Raw genomic sequence first — 15,372 nt, forward strand, 5'->3', positions numbered from 1 at the left:
ATGAACATGGTATGAAAACACAGATAAAATAGGGAGATCCAAAAGAGTATGTTTTATTTACAGGTTTTGTATAAATATAGAAAAAGGGGGACAGGATAAATATACTAACAAAGTAGTTACAAAACTGTTTTCATTAATAACTTATCAAACCAGTTTTATTTCTTGAAAACATCCAAAGTAAGCTAAAAGCTATGCAGGCAGCTGGTTGAATTTCTCCTGGAGGGTTTGAATGGGGCTGCAGGCCGGTGCTGAATTTCACTCTTGTGAATAAATTCATGCATTATCTCTTGGAAAGCAACGTTTTTCAGGGTGGAATAAAGCCTATTTAGTAAATTATTATTTTTGTTTTTAAAACTAAATGACTGTTTATTAAAAAAGAGAGCTACCAAAATTTAAATTTTTCCTCATTACCTGAGGCATAATCAAATTGTCAGCTGTTCAACAAGGGTGATAATGTGGAACAGGAGTGTGATAACGTTTGCCATCATCCCAGCTGGTTCCCCCAAAAAGAAACCTCACAAGCTTCTCATCAGTGAACCTACACGATCTTAGAGGAGCCTATGACCCAGCATAAGGTATCGAAGTGATCTGATGAGTTGTGAGACCTCTTTTATTTGGACACAACGTTATTTGAAACAGAAATAAAATCCTGGCTTCATTAACGAACGCAGGAATTTGTCATTGACTTCAGCGTGACCAGGATTTCACTACTGGAGTATATAATGCTACGTTTTCAGAGTTCAGAAGCAAATGCTGAATAATTTCATGTTACCAATGTCTACAAGTACTAATGTAGAGAGAAAAAAGCTGAGAACTTTTCAAAATAGTTTATAATGTTATAACAAGATCCAGTAGCTGAAAAGACAACTGGGCATATTAAGGATAAAAATAAAGCATATGTGTTTAGTAGTTTTTTTGGTTAAACCATTTATTAGGGACATTTAAAATCAAGACTGGCCGTTTCCTAAAAGTTTTGCTCTACATTGAGTGGGAATCAGTTCAAGGAATCCAATAGCTTGTGCAGTATAAGAAGTCAGAGTAGATGGTTTTACGAGCTGTGACTCTATTTGTCTATCTATAATTGACCCATCAATTAATCAAACTGCATTGAACATAAGGGCAGTTTCCCAGTTAATGTTAATTCATTCATAAAGTGAATACATTATCGATTACTACTTTTAAATATACTTAGTTGTAGAAATGCCTATAATTAAAAGTCTGAGCTAGATATCCACAATCTACACTGAACTGGGATACAGAGTAAATGGCAGTGCTCATGCGCAAGATGCGGTACTCGATTAGTCAATTAGATACTGCTTTTATTATTCTAACTGGGTACACTAATTCCATCCCTGCTGTCCATACATCTACAGTGGGTCGTGATTAACATTTAGCTCAGTGGTAGAGGGTGATAGCATATTTTTCAAGGACTGAACCTATTTTCATTGCTCACTCTTTCCTTGTAGAAAAATTACGTTTTAACTAATTCAAATAATGCCGGTCCAGAAAGATACATTATTTTTGCAGTGGCTCCAATAGTTTCATCATGTTACGACGGATGAGAACGTCAAAGATGTTAAAGATATGTGACTGGATATAAAATACGTAAGTTATAGGGAATAGTTTATTGTTAGGGCCCTGAGGGCACAAATAGGTCTCAATTTCCCTGGTCTGCCTCCCTGGGGACCCCCACCCACAACCTCTGCACCTTGTCTCCTGCTGCCCCAGACAGGGCCCCTGGACCTGGTTCACCCTCTGGTCGTGCCTGGGGCTGTCGATGGACCTGTTTCCAGCACATGGCTTGCTTTGTCCAGCTCAGCCCCCGCGGGACCGTGCTGCGGTGGGTGAGGGATCCAGCTTCAAAACAGGGGGAGGTTGGGGTTTGGTAGTTGCATCAGTACAGTACAGTACGCTACAGTACTTCCAAATTCTGATTCTCAGGGTGGCCCCACAAATAGTTGAGCTTACGCAGCTGGGGAGGTCCTTCACAGCTGAAAATGTGATGGGGTTAGGGCAGACGCAGACACACCTACGCTGCAGCTCAGGTGGCGTGCTGAGTTGCCTCTGACATGGCTCGTTCGGGTGCTGACAGCAGAGGAGAACCAGCAGCACCCAGTTTGCTGGACATCCGTGGTGCTGGGGAAAGAGCCTTGCACCTCAAGGTTGCTTTTCACCCCCATTGGGTGGCTGCATGAGGCAGTATGGGATGCGTTGCATTTTTTGCAAATTGAATTTTGCATGCTTATTTTCTCTACTGTTATTTTAGTGTTTCTACTTAGCTGAAATTAGCCAGAGAAACAGACTGGGTTGGAATATTAATATTGAATAGCTACTGACTACTGCTGCTGTTTTAATTTAGGACTAGATTCTCGGCTCAGCAACACAACAGTAGCTTTAGCAAAATTAATAGCTCTGTCACATACTGCACTGTTAATAAGATTAAAATCTAGTCCTTTCATCTTGACCCTACTGGATCAAATTTTATTTTATTTTTATTTAGCGACATTCTCAAAGCACTTTTGCAAGCTAATTTCTTATTTCAAGTTTGCTTCTTCAACGTGCTTCTTTTCTTTCCACTTTACTGATTTACTTCCTAGTGGAAATTTTGAGCCTCAAGTTTCTTCTGGTGTGTTCAGTTAAAAAGGAGCTTACCAATTATTGACTGTACAAATAATTGAACACAAAACTAAATACACAGCTATTAATAGCAGAGATTACAACCTTTGGATGCTTACATCAATCTACACTGCTCGTGAACTACCAGTGGCACCAAAAATATTTTCATTCACTTCAATGCTTTACTCATATTTCTGAACAGAATATTCTCTTAATGCTGTATCAGGGTGTTGTACAACCGATAATTATACGCAAAATACTTGGGCACAAAGCTGTAGCACTTTTCTTAGTACAGACAGCTTTATTGGTTTTCCTTAGGTTGCATTTGGATTTCAGTAATAGATTTATTCTTAATAATTCTAAGATAGGAATTCTTACTTTGCATAAATTCAGTATTTTCTTGCTGTTGGAGGTTTTGTTATAGTTACAACACAGCTGTTGCTGTCATATTCAGACGACTTCTTGTTCGTTTCTTTGCTGATTGACTGATTTATTATAAAGAGAAGCCCATCCCTTACGACAATTATTCATTAATTCCATGGGATTTTTTTGGCTCAGATTACAGGATATTATCCTAAAATACTAGGAGAGGATGGTCAGCTTTCCAGCCTTTGAGCCGTAACCTAAATCTGGCATCCACAAGCCATGCGCTGGGGTGGCCAAGGCCCTGGCCTGACTCTCAAGCTGGCCCAGCTGCAGCAGGGGTGGGCCGGCCACCTCCAGAGGCCCCTTCCCCTCATGTTTTGTGATCTCCTGCCCACCCCACCATCTTCAGCAGCCGTGCTTCCTCGCCCCACCGGAGGAATGAGTCACGCAGGGGTCCCTCTGCCATCACAGCCCTGTGGCAGGGGGTACCTGTATGGCACCAGACTTGCAGAGCCGAGTCCTGCCCTAGTTATCAAGCAGGCCATGCCACCTGAAGCCCCCTGTGACCTGAATAGGAAAACTGCTCATGACTGAAGTGCTTTGTCTCGGGAGGCCTTGCAGTTACTCTAGACAGGGGCCGTCAGGTTGGTGGGGCGAGCCCCTTCCCTGGAGCGCTCGCTGCTCGAGATCTGGGTCTCGGGGAGGCTTCCACCGCGTCTGTGAGTGGAGCTATGTGCGGGCAGCCCCCTCCCCGATGCCAGCCCACGGCGGGTGGGCTGGGAGGGGGCCGTGGGCTGGGCGGCTCTCCCAGCACGCCTGCCGGGTAGAGTGTCGGTGCCCAGCGGGCCGAAGACAGCCCCGGCCCTTTCCAGCCAGGCCCGGCGGGGCCGCGCCCGCAGCGGGAAGACGACCTCCCGGGTGCGCAGTCGCCGGCCGCCCTCCCTGGTCACGGCCGGCTGATCTCCCGCCGCCCAGAGGAGGCGCTCCCCGCGCCACACGGCGGGCAGGGGCAGGGGCAGGCGGCAGCGGCCCTCCGGCGCCCCGCAGCGCGCTAGGACCTGGCGGGCCCCGGCCGCGGCCTCCCCGGGCGCCCGCTGCCGCGTACGCGGACCGGGAGGGGAGCCCGGCGGAGGCCTGCTCCGGCGCCCCTTCCCCTCCCCGCGGCGGGATGCGTTCGGAGGCGGCGTCGCAGCCGGGCGGCCTGGAGAGGTTCGCCAGCGCCGGCAAGGGCCGGGGGCTGCGGGCGCGGCGGCGCTATGCCGTAGGGGAGCTGCTCTTCAGCTGCCCGGCCTACACCGCCGTGCTGACCGTCAGCGAGCGCGGCAGCCACTGCGACGGCTGCTTCGCCAGGTAGGGCCCGGGGAGGCCTGGGGCGGGCCCGGGGGGCGGTGGCGGCTCGGCGGGCGGCGGCGGGGCCGGCCCCGGGGCGGCTTCTCGCGGTTCGGCCGGCGGCGGCCCGCCCCAAGGCAGCGGCGGGTCGGCCCACCCGCGTCCCCCACCCCGGCCGTGGCCGTGTCAGTCGGTCGCGCGCAGGCCGCTGCTCCGCGCCCAGGCCCCGCGAGTGCTGACCGTGGCAGCAGGGCCCCGCAGAGGGTTTGCCGGGGGGCTCCGGGGGCCTTTCTTCGCAAAACTTTCCTCCTCCTCGGCCCGTGGTTCTCTGGCGGCAGCGCCGTGACGAGACTTTTAGTTCACAACTGGTTTTCCGTGCTTAACTCTTCAGGAAAAAGAAAGAAGAAAGTTTTGCTCTTCACGTGTGCTGGCAGTTAACGTAGACACACGCGTGACCTTGCTCTCGCGGGAAGTTTCATCGATCCGTCTAGTTTTCCAGTAATGTAATATTCACTGACTTTAATGAAGTTTTGACAAGGAAGAAAGGGTCTGCAATTGCCTAATTCACGCTTTGCATTTCCATGGTGCAAACAGAATATATATGAACGGAATATATATCTGTAATGAAATATACAGAAATATTTCTGTATTTCTGCTTCTCTGTCCGAAACCTTAGTCTTCTGGCAAATTACTTTTACTAGGGCAAAGCACAGGCAGCAGTGAGAGGTTCGTTAGGGTGTGGTTGTGAGCCTTTAAACTCGAGTGCCTCGTGCGCTGACGGCAGGCCCGCTGCTGCGCGTTCTGTGGCTCCCGGCTCTGGCAGGCTGCGGGGTGCTCGAGTTTTCTGGGGGCTCAGCAGCTGCCCTCCTCGCCTGTGTGGAGAGGCGGTTTGACCTGCTGCGGGTGTTCCAGTGGTTGCCGTAAACCTCTCAATGTCAGCTGCTGCAGCAAAAAAAAAAAGCAGTTTAGGGTTATCGTTAGAAAATTAGGCATGGACGTGACACTGTGGCATGTCACACCACACCGCATTTTTAAAAGGTATAGTACTTTCCTGACTTCTGGCAGCTTACTGAAGAATCGCAGTGCTTACCTGTTATAACTCGGAACAAATGTTAGTGTTTGCCTCAGTACAGGAAAACAACTGTTGTACTTTTTCTGTTTTTATCAAAGTATTGCTTGCATATGTAGACTGAGAGGCAAACTGAAGAATATAATTATTACACTCTAGTAGGTCTTTTCATCTCTTGTCCTGTCATCTTAACTCACTTATGCTTTTCGTTTTCTTGTTTTCTCTTGACCTTGTCCTTTTTCTTTCCTCATCACATTATCTACTTATATGACTTACTCTCTTTATTCACCCCTCTCTTTGCATACGAACACTTAATATAGTTCCTAGTGAAGTCAGTGATGCAAGTCCCATTAACCTGAAGAACTGTAGAACTGAGGTGATTTTCCTCTCCTTCTTCACACCAGTGGCTTTTCCTAGCTGCTGTTTTGTTTTTTTTTTTCCTCTTGTGCCTAACCACAAATTCCCTTGTGCCAAAGAAACTGGCTAGTTTTGTTTATCACATCCAGAAGATTTCTCTCTGTAAAAGGACCAAGGAATACTTTGCATGCTGCATTGATATGAAGTAATACTGTAGAGATAATAGTTATCTCATGGAATAGCTTTTAAAGATCATCTCCAGGAGCAGCCTATTTAAATGCTGCTTGTTCTCCATGCAAGCTTCTCCCATGGAGCTCTGGAGAAACACTGTGATCAAGGAATATACAGAATGCAGTACCATAGCAGTTACAGTGGGGTAGTCTGAAACCTATTTCACACCAGGGTGATGAGGTTCCACTAAGAGGAAAGATATCTCAGTGATGTAACTTGACCTGCCAGTGCTCAGAAATGTGTTTTGTGTCTGCGCCCCGTTGCATTAGCGCTGAATTAGCACATACTAGATTACAAACTGTGCTTGTTGAACTTGCAAAGAGTGTTAGGAGGAAGGTTGTGGGGCTCAGCACTAGTCTTGGGAAGAGAAACTTTGCTAAGTGGTCATAGAACTGTTGTAGTAAAATGGGCAGAATGAGAGTAGAACATTGTATTTGCATCTAATAGTATTTGTTACTTTGAATATGCAGCTATGCTTGAGGTACATACTGTCAGCAAGCGAAGACATGATGTTAGCCTGACTCACTCACGTTGCACCTTCTACTTTGCAAGAACAACCAGAGGATGTCAAGACTTGACAGGCTTTATGGACTCCGAATGCTGGTGACCGCTGAAGTGTTGTACACTATCATATTGTATGAGGACACTCACCCTTGTTTTACTTCAATGAACTTACCTCAGTTTAAGACAATTTTTTTGCAACTTATACTGGGGAGGGTGTTGTAGACTTTTTAAAGTATTCAATACCGCTGAGAGACCCCTAGTGCTGTCACACCAAAATGTCACGTATTGGGTAACTCATGCTCTATTTTTGATGGAATCTGCTGCAACGCATGCACCTTGAAGCAGAAAAGGACCTTCCTTTTGGCAGTTCCCTGTGTTGGGATATATACAAATATAGAAAAAGGAGAGTGTGAGCCTTCAGTCACCTTAGAATACACAGATATCGGAGCAGACGTTAGCAGGACAGTAAGAGGCTATGTGGTGACAGGAGGTCAAACAGTGTATTTAATAACGCAACGTTTTCTTGGTGTTGGGAGGCAGTTACGAAACAACAGTCACGCTTTCTGTAACGAGGGAAAGAAACAATGGAACTGGCAGAGCAGAAGCAAAGGGTTAATATTGGTGAGCAAGTAAACAGCAGTTGGGAAGTTTGGAAAAGAAGGAAAAATTAGCTATCAGTATGCATCATATAGTGGCAAAAAAATGACGCTATCTGTCAAACAGCATAGAATAACATGTTTCCAAACCCAGCAATTTATCAGGACAGCAGAGTGCTTTTGCATAAGGACAGTTGTTAGGAAAAACTTGGTTTTGAAAGTCTAAACAAATAAAAATAGTGTCTGCTATCAGAAGATGGGGTTCAAGCTATAGTTGTAGTGTTCTGAAGAAAATACAGTTTTCATTGTGAAATGCAAAATACTGTGCAAAAAGTGATACAGGATACATTCGTATTTCATTCAGATTTATAGAATAGAATAACTTCTGTTTTCTTTTTAAGGAAGGAAGGATTGTCCAAGTGTGGAAGATGTAAACAGGCCTTTTATTGCGACGTGGAATGTCAGGTATGGTAATGCAATTTGTGAGGATGCGGGGGGAAGGAGGACGGGGGTTGCTGAACTCCATTTTTTGTTTGTGTGGCATTGATAGTCTCTAATTGTAGCTATGGTTAATAGTAGTCCAGTCAGTTTCAGCATCCCACAGATGCTGACCATGGGAGTTGTGCATTGGACAATTACAGGATTTGGACATGGGCTGTATGAGTCTTTCAAGATCAGTAGCTTCAGGGCTCGGTACCACTGAGACTTTGATTAAAGCTGCCTGTCAGCCCACTAATTATGTCTGTATTACTTCTTTCTTTAAGCACAAACCAGATAATTTAACATTAGCTCGCTAAACTGGTAAGAGAGTCGGTGTCTAATGGAAAAATCAAATCACTAAATAGCTATCTTAATGGTTTTTTGTTGGTTTTTTTTTTAGAATCTTTGCAAATATTTTGGGTGGCCACAGCTGACAGTAGTCATAACCATTTGGAACCTACCATGCTTTCTCCCTAACTCGCTCATTCTGGCAATGTTTATTCTTTTTGTATACTTTGTTTTTTAAAAGCCCCTGAAAATAGAATATAAGTGTACACTAAAGTAGAGCAATATGAAGACATCCAAAACTTTTGCATGCAGTTTTAATTTCATTTTTACTTCAAACTAGGATAAACACCTTTAAAAAAAAAATTTTTTGCCAGAACTAATATCTAGCCTTTTTGGGCTGTCAACTTGATATGGAAGAATTATCCAGTTTACGTGTGAAAAACTCAGCTGGATTGCTAGCTAAATAATGTAAGCTATGTAAGATCTGTGGTGCTGGGCACAGAGTATGGAACAGTGCTCGTGAAGGATTTGAGTCACCAAAGGTCTGGCATGCAACTATGTGTTAGCTATAAATAATCCAAACCTTCTCCTGCATGGTAGCGTGCTGTTGAGTGTGTGGGTGGCATGCAGAGTATTCTCCATTCTCATTATCTGGACGGAGGTGTTGTGGTTTGGGCTGTTCAGCACTTTGGAGATGGCTACCGCTTTTATTTCAAGGATGTATCTTATTCTCCCATTGCGCAAGTTGCAAAGCGAGCCTGGCTTCCCCTTAGTTTTCCTTCTATTGCCTCCCCAGATTCCTGCTTTCTCACAGTGTCTTAGTGGGTGAATCAAATGGCCTTTTGGTTTTTAAGCACCAGGAGGACTTAAAATGCTTAAAAGAAATAAGTTTTTTACAAAATTTGCAATAGTTCACAGAATATTGGAAGACTGACAGCCAGCAGTTGCTGGGAAGAATGAGAATGCTTACTGTATGAGCATCCTTAAGGCTCTTGAGAGAAATCTGGATGAGTTTTAAAGACAGTGTAGAGAAAACCCATGATTCATTCATGAGAAATGCTATTTGTAAGAAATGTTTCCATATGACATTATTTCTTAGGAAGCTTTTAACTAGATGAGGGAAGTAAATGCTTGAATAAAGCAATTTATTGGCTGTTTAGCGCTTTTTATCTGAGATTGTGAGTTTCTTCTCCTACCATGTAAAATTCACAATGGTTTATGAAGCAGGTAAGCAAGATGTACTGCAGTTGGAAAGCTAAGTGATTTGTGCTCAGAAAAATAGCAAGTAGATATCATGAAGTAGAACAACTTATTTCTGCTGATCCACGGTCCTTTGCTTTTACCTTCGAGTCCCTTCTTTAGTCCCTCCCTTGGTGTCCTGACTTCTAGCGTTGACAAAGTTTATACTTTTATATTTAGGAACAAGGAGGTTTTTTTCTCTCTTTCCCCTGGGTAAAGTCTTATACATGTATTGCTTTCTTAATTCGATTTTTTTAAAATTATTTTTTTTGGTGGTCAGAATACTCTTTCTCTAGTGGGGCATATTCCAAGAATAAAAAACTGAACTGCTCAAACTGAGTGTCCTTAAGACTGCAGGAGATGATGCTCAGCAAAAGCCTGTTTGTCTGATAAGTTAATGAATTAAAATCTTTTCCACCCGTTGGTGTGTAGTATGATGCTTTATATATGAAGGCATTTTTTTAGGTGTTGTGATGTCTAGACAGTAGTATGACAAGCACAAGTACTAGTACTTCACTCTTACTGGTGATATGCATATGGCTTTTCACTCCCTAGTTGTTATAACATTATCTTCCATGTTTTGGGCCCTTCTTAGGCAGTCTGATGAAATTTATGAATGTTGCTGAGATTGAATTCTTTGACATTCTTTCAAAGTTATCTTCAAGCATAATACTCTAGAAACCGGTCTCCACTGACTGTATGTGCTGCACAGACAATCTGCACTGCATCTTCATCCCTGTCTTGTTCAAAGGCACTTTTCAGCAGTTCAGCAATTCTTTGTCAAAGCCAAAAAGGACATCTGTGCCTTGATACTGAACTTGTAACACTGGGATGTACAGTAAATGTGTCCCTTTTGCCTCCGTGGATGTGAGACTTCTTTATGCAGCACTGATAAAAGGGCAGGCCTGTACCTGAGAATTGTGATGGCATTGTTCATTTGATTTTTATTTTTTTTAAGTTAATTTTCTCTGTAAATCCATGTTTTCTTTGCTCAGTTCAGCTAAAAATTACATGTACCCAACAAGGACATGGTATGATTTCATATGTTGGTTAGTACCTTGTTACTCAATATAATTCAGTTTGACAACTGTTCATCACATGAAGTATACTTGTATGGGATAGAAAACCAAATTTTTTGAGCTTACTCTTTTCTTACTTAACGATCTGCTATACCACAATTCATAGGAATTCTTTCTAGTGGTAGGGAGAGATGGATCAGAAGGAGACAAGAGGAAGGTGCCAAAATGTGCAGCAGGAAACAAATTTTTTGATGTCTTTTTCAGAATTATGGGTTTTATAACTGCAGACATCTTCCTCTCTCTAGTGTGTTTATGTTGAATGAGATTTTTTTTCTCTTTCAGAATAATGTGGTTATTGAAAGAAAAGCTAGTGACACTGCATGTATTTCCCACTCTGTTGAGAAACACAGTGTCCTTGTTTTGAGGTTCTTAAAATACTTTCCAAGCATTTAATGAATGAAGCCTCACAGCAGCCTTTGTGGCATTTCTGTTTTTGTGAATGGGGTATAAGTACAGAAGGATACATTGACTTGCTGAAGATCCCACAAGTGGTAAATGCCGTATGTCCAGGTGTTTGATGCATTGACCAAGTCCTGCTTTGCAGTATAATTCCTTTGTCCTGGTTGCTGGGAAAGGTGGTGTCACACTGTATGTGAGGGACTGAACCCAGGGGAAGACAAAGTCTTGCAGTGATATAGTGGCTGATTTATTTAGGACTCTCTCTATACACACACGTATGCACATGCTGGCCCTGGCACAGTTCCCTTAGTGCTAACATGTGTCTTTTGCCTGTTTTGGTCTATAATATTGCTTTTAAGATAGATAACCTTAAGTTTGACCTATATAAAGCTGGATGTTTGCATAGGCGTAGATTCAGTCTCAGATGCGGGACACGTAGGAGTGGAAGTTGTCTTCACTGCCTGTCCTTGCTGCCTTGAATGTTTTGTGGGTTGGTAGGATCTAGCCTGGGTTTGCTGCGTCTGTCTTTTCCCAGCCCCTAATCCAGTTTTCCTTTTAAAAGGGTTTGTGATTTCCAGCTGATTCATACCATTCTGCTCTCCGCTATTGCCTCCTCGAAGCACAGGCCTGTTATTATAGTAGTGGCTTTCAGACCCCATCTGCAGCTGTTCGGGTCTTGACTTCTTAAATTATAATAATTTTAGTCAAATAGCAGGAGACCTGTGCTCATTTTTTCTCTTCAGAAATTAGCTGCTGAAACACTCTGAAGAGAAATGTTTTAAGAGGGTTACGTGGTTGCAATTGTGGAACTGGTGAACTTGAACCAGCTCCTCTTTCTGTTATTACACATAGCCAGTATTTATCCCAGACAGAGTGGAGATCAGCTAGCCAAAGTGCAGAAAGAAATGTTTTTGTCATGACTTTCCATATTTGAAATATATTTGGAACAAAATATTTACGGTTTTTTCTTAACATGTCATGTTAAAGAGTGCTGTAGTTGGTATTTCTGGAGTAAGGGAAACATGTATTTTTAACCAGCTAGTAAGCCTCAAAATGTAGTTGTAGACCTGGAATTAGCATCAAGCAGACGTGTTTTAAATGGGACCTTGTAGAAATTATTCACTCCTCTTTGGTGAGCTCCAGAAAAAATATGAACTTCTTGCTGTAATGATTCTGCATAAGAGGAATCCGACACTGCAAGACCCTGCTTAAGATTGCCTTGGGGAAGTGTCTGTCCCCCTATCCAAAAACTTTCTTCGTGTAATTTTCTTCGATAAATGTCTCCTGTGAATCTTTTGAACATGAGCCCATGGAAGTCAAATGCCCTCTATGGCCCAGCATTCAGTAAATGATGGTAGGGAAGGATGGTTGTGAAGACGTGTGAAACTCTTACCTTCACTGCTTGGTGAAGGACTGCATCAGAGAACTTTACTGGAAAATATCAGACATCAGAAGTTGCCTCACTGAAATTCAGTTAAAGAGTTGGATACCATTTGAGCATAATTGGGCCCTAAGCTTTTGAAGAAGTGGGCTTAACCCCTACACTGGCTTGCCCAGCATTTCTGTCTGGTATTTGTGTGTGTTTCTTTTCGATCAAGTGAAATACAACAGAAATTTTACATGCTATTGAAAAAGTCCATGTGAGGAAGGAGGTGCGAGGATATTTGTTTGGACTTGAATCTTATTTTTTTGAGTACTCCGTTTTGTTGTTTTTTGGGTTTTTTTTTATGCTGAGCTACATGTCAGTGTTCTGGGAATTAATCCAGTGGTCCTGGACGGTGGAATCGTTTTGAAGAACTTGGTGGAGAAAATTGTTTCCATGCTTTGATGTGAAAAGCATAAGCTTTAAAGAACTTCCCTTCCAAAAATGTTGTCACTCACTCCTAAATGAAGGGAAAAATACTGCGGATGTAATGCACATAGGAAGAAAATATCATTAATGTAGCATTAGGGATTCAACTAGAACAATGCTACCTGTTATCATTCAAACTACTTAGCGAAAAACGTCGAAAAGAATGCAAAATACAGTCCTGCTGTGATCGCAGGGAAAGCTACTGTCACAGTGTTTCCATCCCAGGTATTACTCAGTCATCAGTACTCTCTCTTCTTGTGGCGTTGCAGGCTTTTATCTCATTTCGCACAATTCAGCCGTATCTTGTCCCTTTAACCTCCCTACTAGTTCATATAACTCAGTATGATTCTGCCTGGGGAAAGATTTTAATTAACAATGGATAAAGAATAAAGGGAACAAACAGATTTTTAAAAACACTGCTTTGAGACAGGCACGTGATTTTGCATTTTGATTTTTTTGTTTTATCAGGTAATCTCTCCTGTTTATTTAACCGGTGTGTATGGATGCGGGTCCTACAAAACTTCAGGTTCTGCGCCTTCGCTTCCTGAACACCCAGCAATCACGCTGAAGCTGGTGGGCGTTGTGGGTGTGCCAGAAGGGGTGAGAGATGAGATCTCCCTCAGTCTCTCTTCTTAGCCTTTAGCCTGTGGATTCCTAAGCAAAGGCTATCGGGAATTTTCCAGAAAAAGGTCTTGGGGCATACATAGGAAACAGGCCTCTCGGGGGACACGTTTTGTAGTGTGACAGCTGTAGGAGAGCTGAGAGTGTAATTTCACATGACATGATTGCAGCGTAATATACTATTTTGGTTCTCCTGGTCTGTATTGCCATGTCCTCTTAGAACATTTACACTGGACCTTATTTCAAGCAGCCTGTATGAAGGTTTTTTAGAAATACTACACTGAGATATCAAGGACAATGAAGTTGACATTGTGAGGGGCTGAATACCCTTGCAGTGTTGCACTGTTTCAAATCCTACATGAGGCTGGGGTGGGTGTTCACCTTTCTTTTCCTAATAAAATAAACTCCTAAAGCTGCCCGTGCCCAGGGCAATTAAAATGGCCATTTTCAGTGGATTTTTTGGCGTACTAACTCCGAAATTAGTGATCTCGGCTTTTCTTTTGATCTGCAAAGCCTGTAAATAAGTGGACCAGCAAAGGCAGGAGACACTGGGGCTCCTGATTCAGCTGAGTATTTGAGGTGCCTTGGGTTGTCCTATGTGGCCTCCAGCTACAGCTCCCACAAGGCCTGCATCTCCCAGTAGACCTGTATCGTATCTACTGGTCTTACATAGATGTTTTAGATAGCCTAGGGTGTCTCAAATGGCTCTTGCCATCAGTGGTTAGGCAGCTGAGGGAAACTCTGTGTTTATTCTGTTCCTGCCACTCAGTCATTCTGATGGGCTATATTGATTTTTTTTTTTTTAATTATTTTTAAATTTTTATTTGAGTGGGCTAACACTGTGTCTGTGATACCGGGTGAATCACAGTAAGGGGAATTAAGAACTTTCTGGAGGCTGCAAAAAGTTTTTCAAATTTTCACTTTCAATCAATTATAAATTTGTGGGATTTGTTGCAATTTCTTTCCTCTAGTTTCCACCAGTTTAAATCTGGTCTGAAAACAAAACTTGATGGTCCCTGTACAGGCAGAACACTATAGGTCTGTTCTAACACACTGCTATAAATGTGTATCTGGGATGAGATCTAGAAATAAATAACTGCATTGCTTGAATATAGAAATAAGAGTATTTCCATGTTTGAATAAATAAATAAATAAAATGAAATTTGATGTAGTCTGGAGACAGCCCGTGCCAGGCTCTGTGTGCCAGTGCAGAGGGTTAATCTGTGATTCTGTGCTCATCTTTGAAAGTTTCTGGTGCTTTGGAGGGAATCTGTGGAGTGCCAAAAGCCAGTGGCTTCTGCCATCACTCCAAGTGTTATTATACGTTGAGCTAGGAACATGCTATACATTCTTAACCAAAAGGTGTTTGTCTTTATTAGTGTGTTTACATTGCCTAGCTGTGCTCTTATTCTACAACATTTAAGGAAAAAATCTGATAATTCTATTCAGTAGGTCTGGTTTTGACCTTACATATACCGATTCTTACAGTGATTGTGAATCCATTGACTTCAGACACATTACTCCTGATTACACCAGGGTCATCTTGTAATGAAGGGCCAAGGTATTAAATGGAAATGAACCCAATAAAGCCATCAAGCTCAGACCTACTCTCTCCTCACGTGCTTGATCTGAACAGTAAGAACTGGTGATTTATAAATCACGTTGTCTGTTTGCTTCTTCGTCATTTAATTCTTCTTTTCCGTTGAATAAATGAAGATGTTCTGACCTTAACTCATCCCTTGTGAATTTGTTTGAAAAAAGCAGGATAGCTGTACCCCTTAAATGTGACTCAAGCTTTTGTTCAGATTTAGTGAGCGTCATCTTATTTTTTTAAAGGAAACACATTTCACTTGACCTCTAGGATCTGGCAGGACTTGCTGCATCCTCTTTTTCATCACTTTATCTTTGTGGCTTTTTTTTTTTCCCAATATTTTTCTACATTTTCAGAAGGAAGACTGGCCAATGCACAAGCTAGAGTGTTCCGCCATGTGCGCTTTTGGGCAGAACTGGAATCCCTCGGAGACCGTGAGGCTAACGGCGAGGATCCTTGCCAAACAGGTGAGCAGGACGCTAGACTTGGGAGGTACGTTCCTACTCTGGGTGCCAGGGAAGGCAGGAAAATGAAAATTGAGGGACAGTCACTGTCCCTGCAAAGCACATACGTACTAGCTTCTTGTGTACAGGCGGGTGTGATATAGAGCATGGGCAGCTGAACGAACTGACCATCAGACCACTGCAGCAGCATCAGGGCCACCATAGTCCAGCTGGAGACTTTTGGGGGAAGATGGCAAAAGGCTAGTGAGGTTTTAAGCTGTGTAGCTGCTGCTTACAGTCAAGGTACTGTTG

The 15,372-nt window shown here is 43.2% G+C and overlaps 1 protein-coding gene across 7 annotated transcripts in view; it reads left to right on the forward strand.

The window, feature by feature from the left end:
- The first annotated feature begins 4,009 nt into the window (after nt 1–4,009).
- The window catches only part of SMYD2 (SET and MYND domain containing 2), a 34,676-nt gene continuing 23,313 nt past the window's right edge, over nt 4,010–15,372 (forward strand). For 3 of the 7 annotated variants that reach the window (XR_012673154.1, XR_012673155.1, XM_075147071.1), the window contains exons 1-3: nt 4,016–4,332; nt 7,470–7,533; nt 14,974–15,084. Coding sequence is in view for 5 of the 7 variants with exons in the window: in XM_075147071.1 (XP_075003172.1) it covers nt 4,151–4,332; nt 7,470–7,533; nt 14,974–15,084 (357 nt within the window). In the remaining 2 variants the exon portion in view is untranslated. Of the gene's footprint in view, nt 4,333–7,469; nt 7,534–14,514; nt 14,662–14,973; nt 15,085–15,372 lie in introns of those variants that run through there. The other 4 variants (XM_075147074.1, XM_075147073.1, XM_075147075.1 and 1 more) reach the window with 4 other exon arrangements.

Source organism: Calonectris borealis, chromosome 3 (genome assembly GCF_964195595.1).
Source record: "Calonectris borealis chromosome 3, bCalBor7.hap1.2, whole genome shotgun sequence".
NCBI classification, from domain to species: Eukaryota; Metazoa; Chordata; class Aves; order Procellariiformes; family Procellariidae; genus Calonectris; species Calonectris borealis.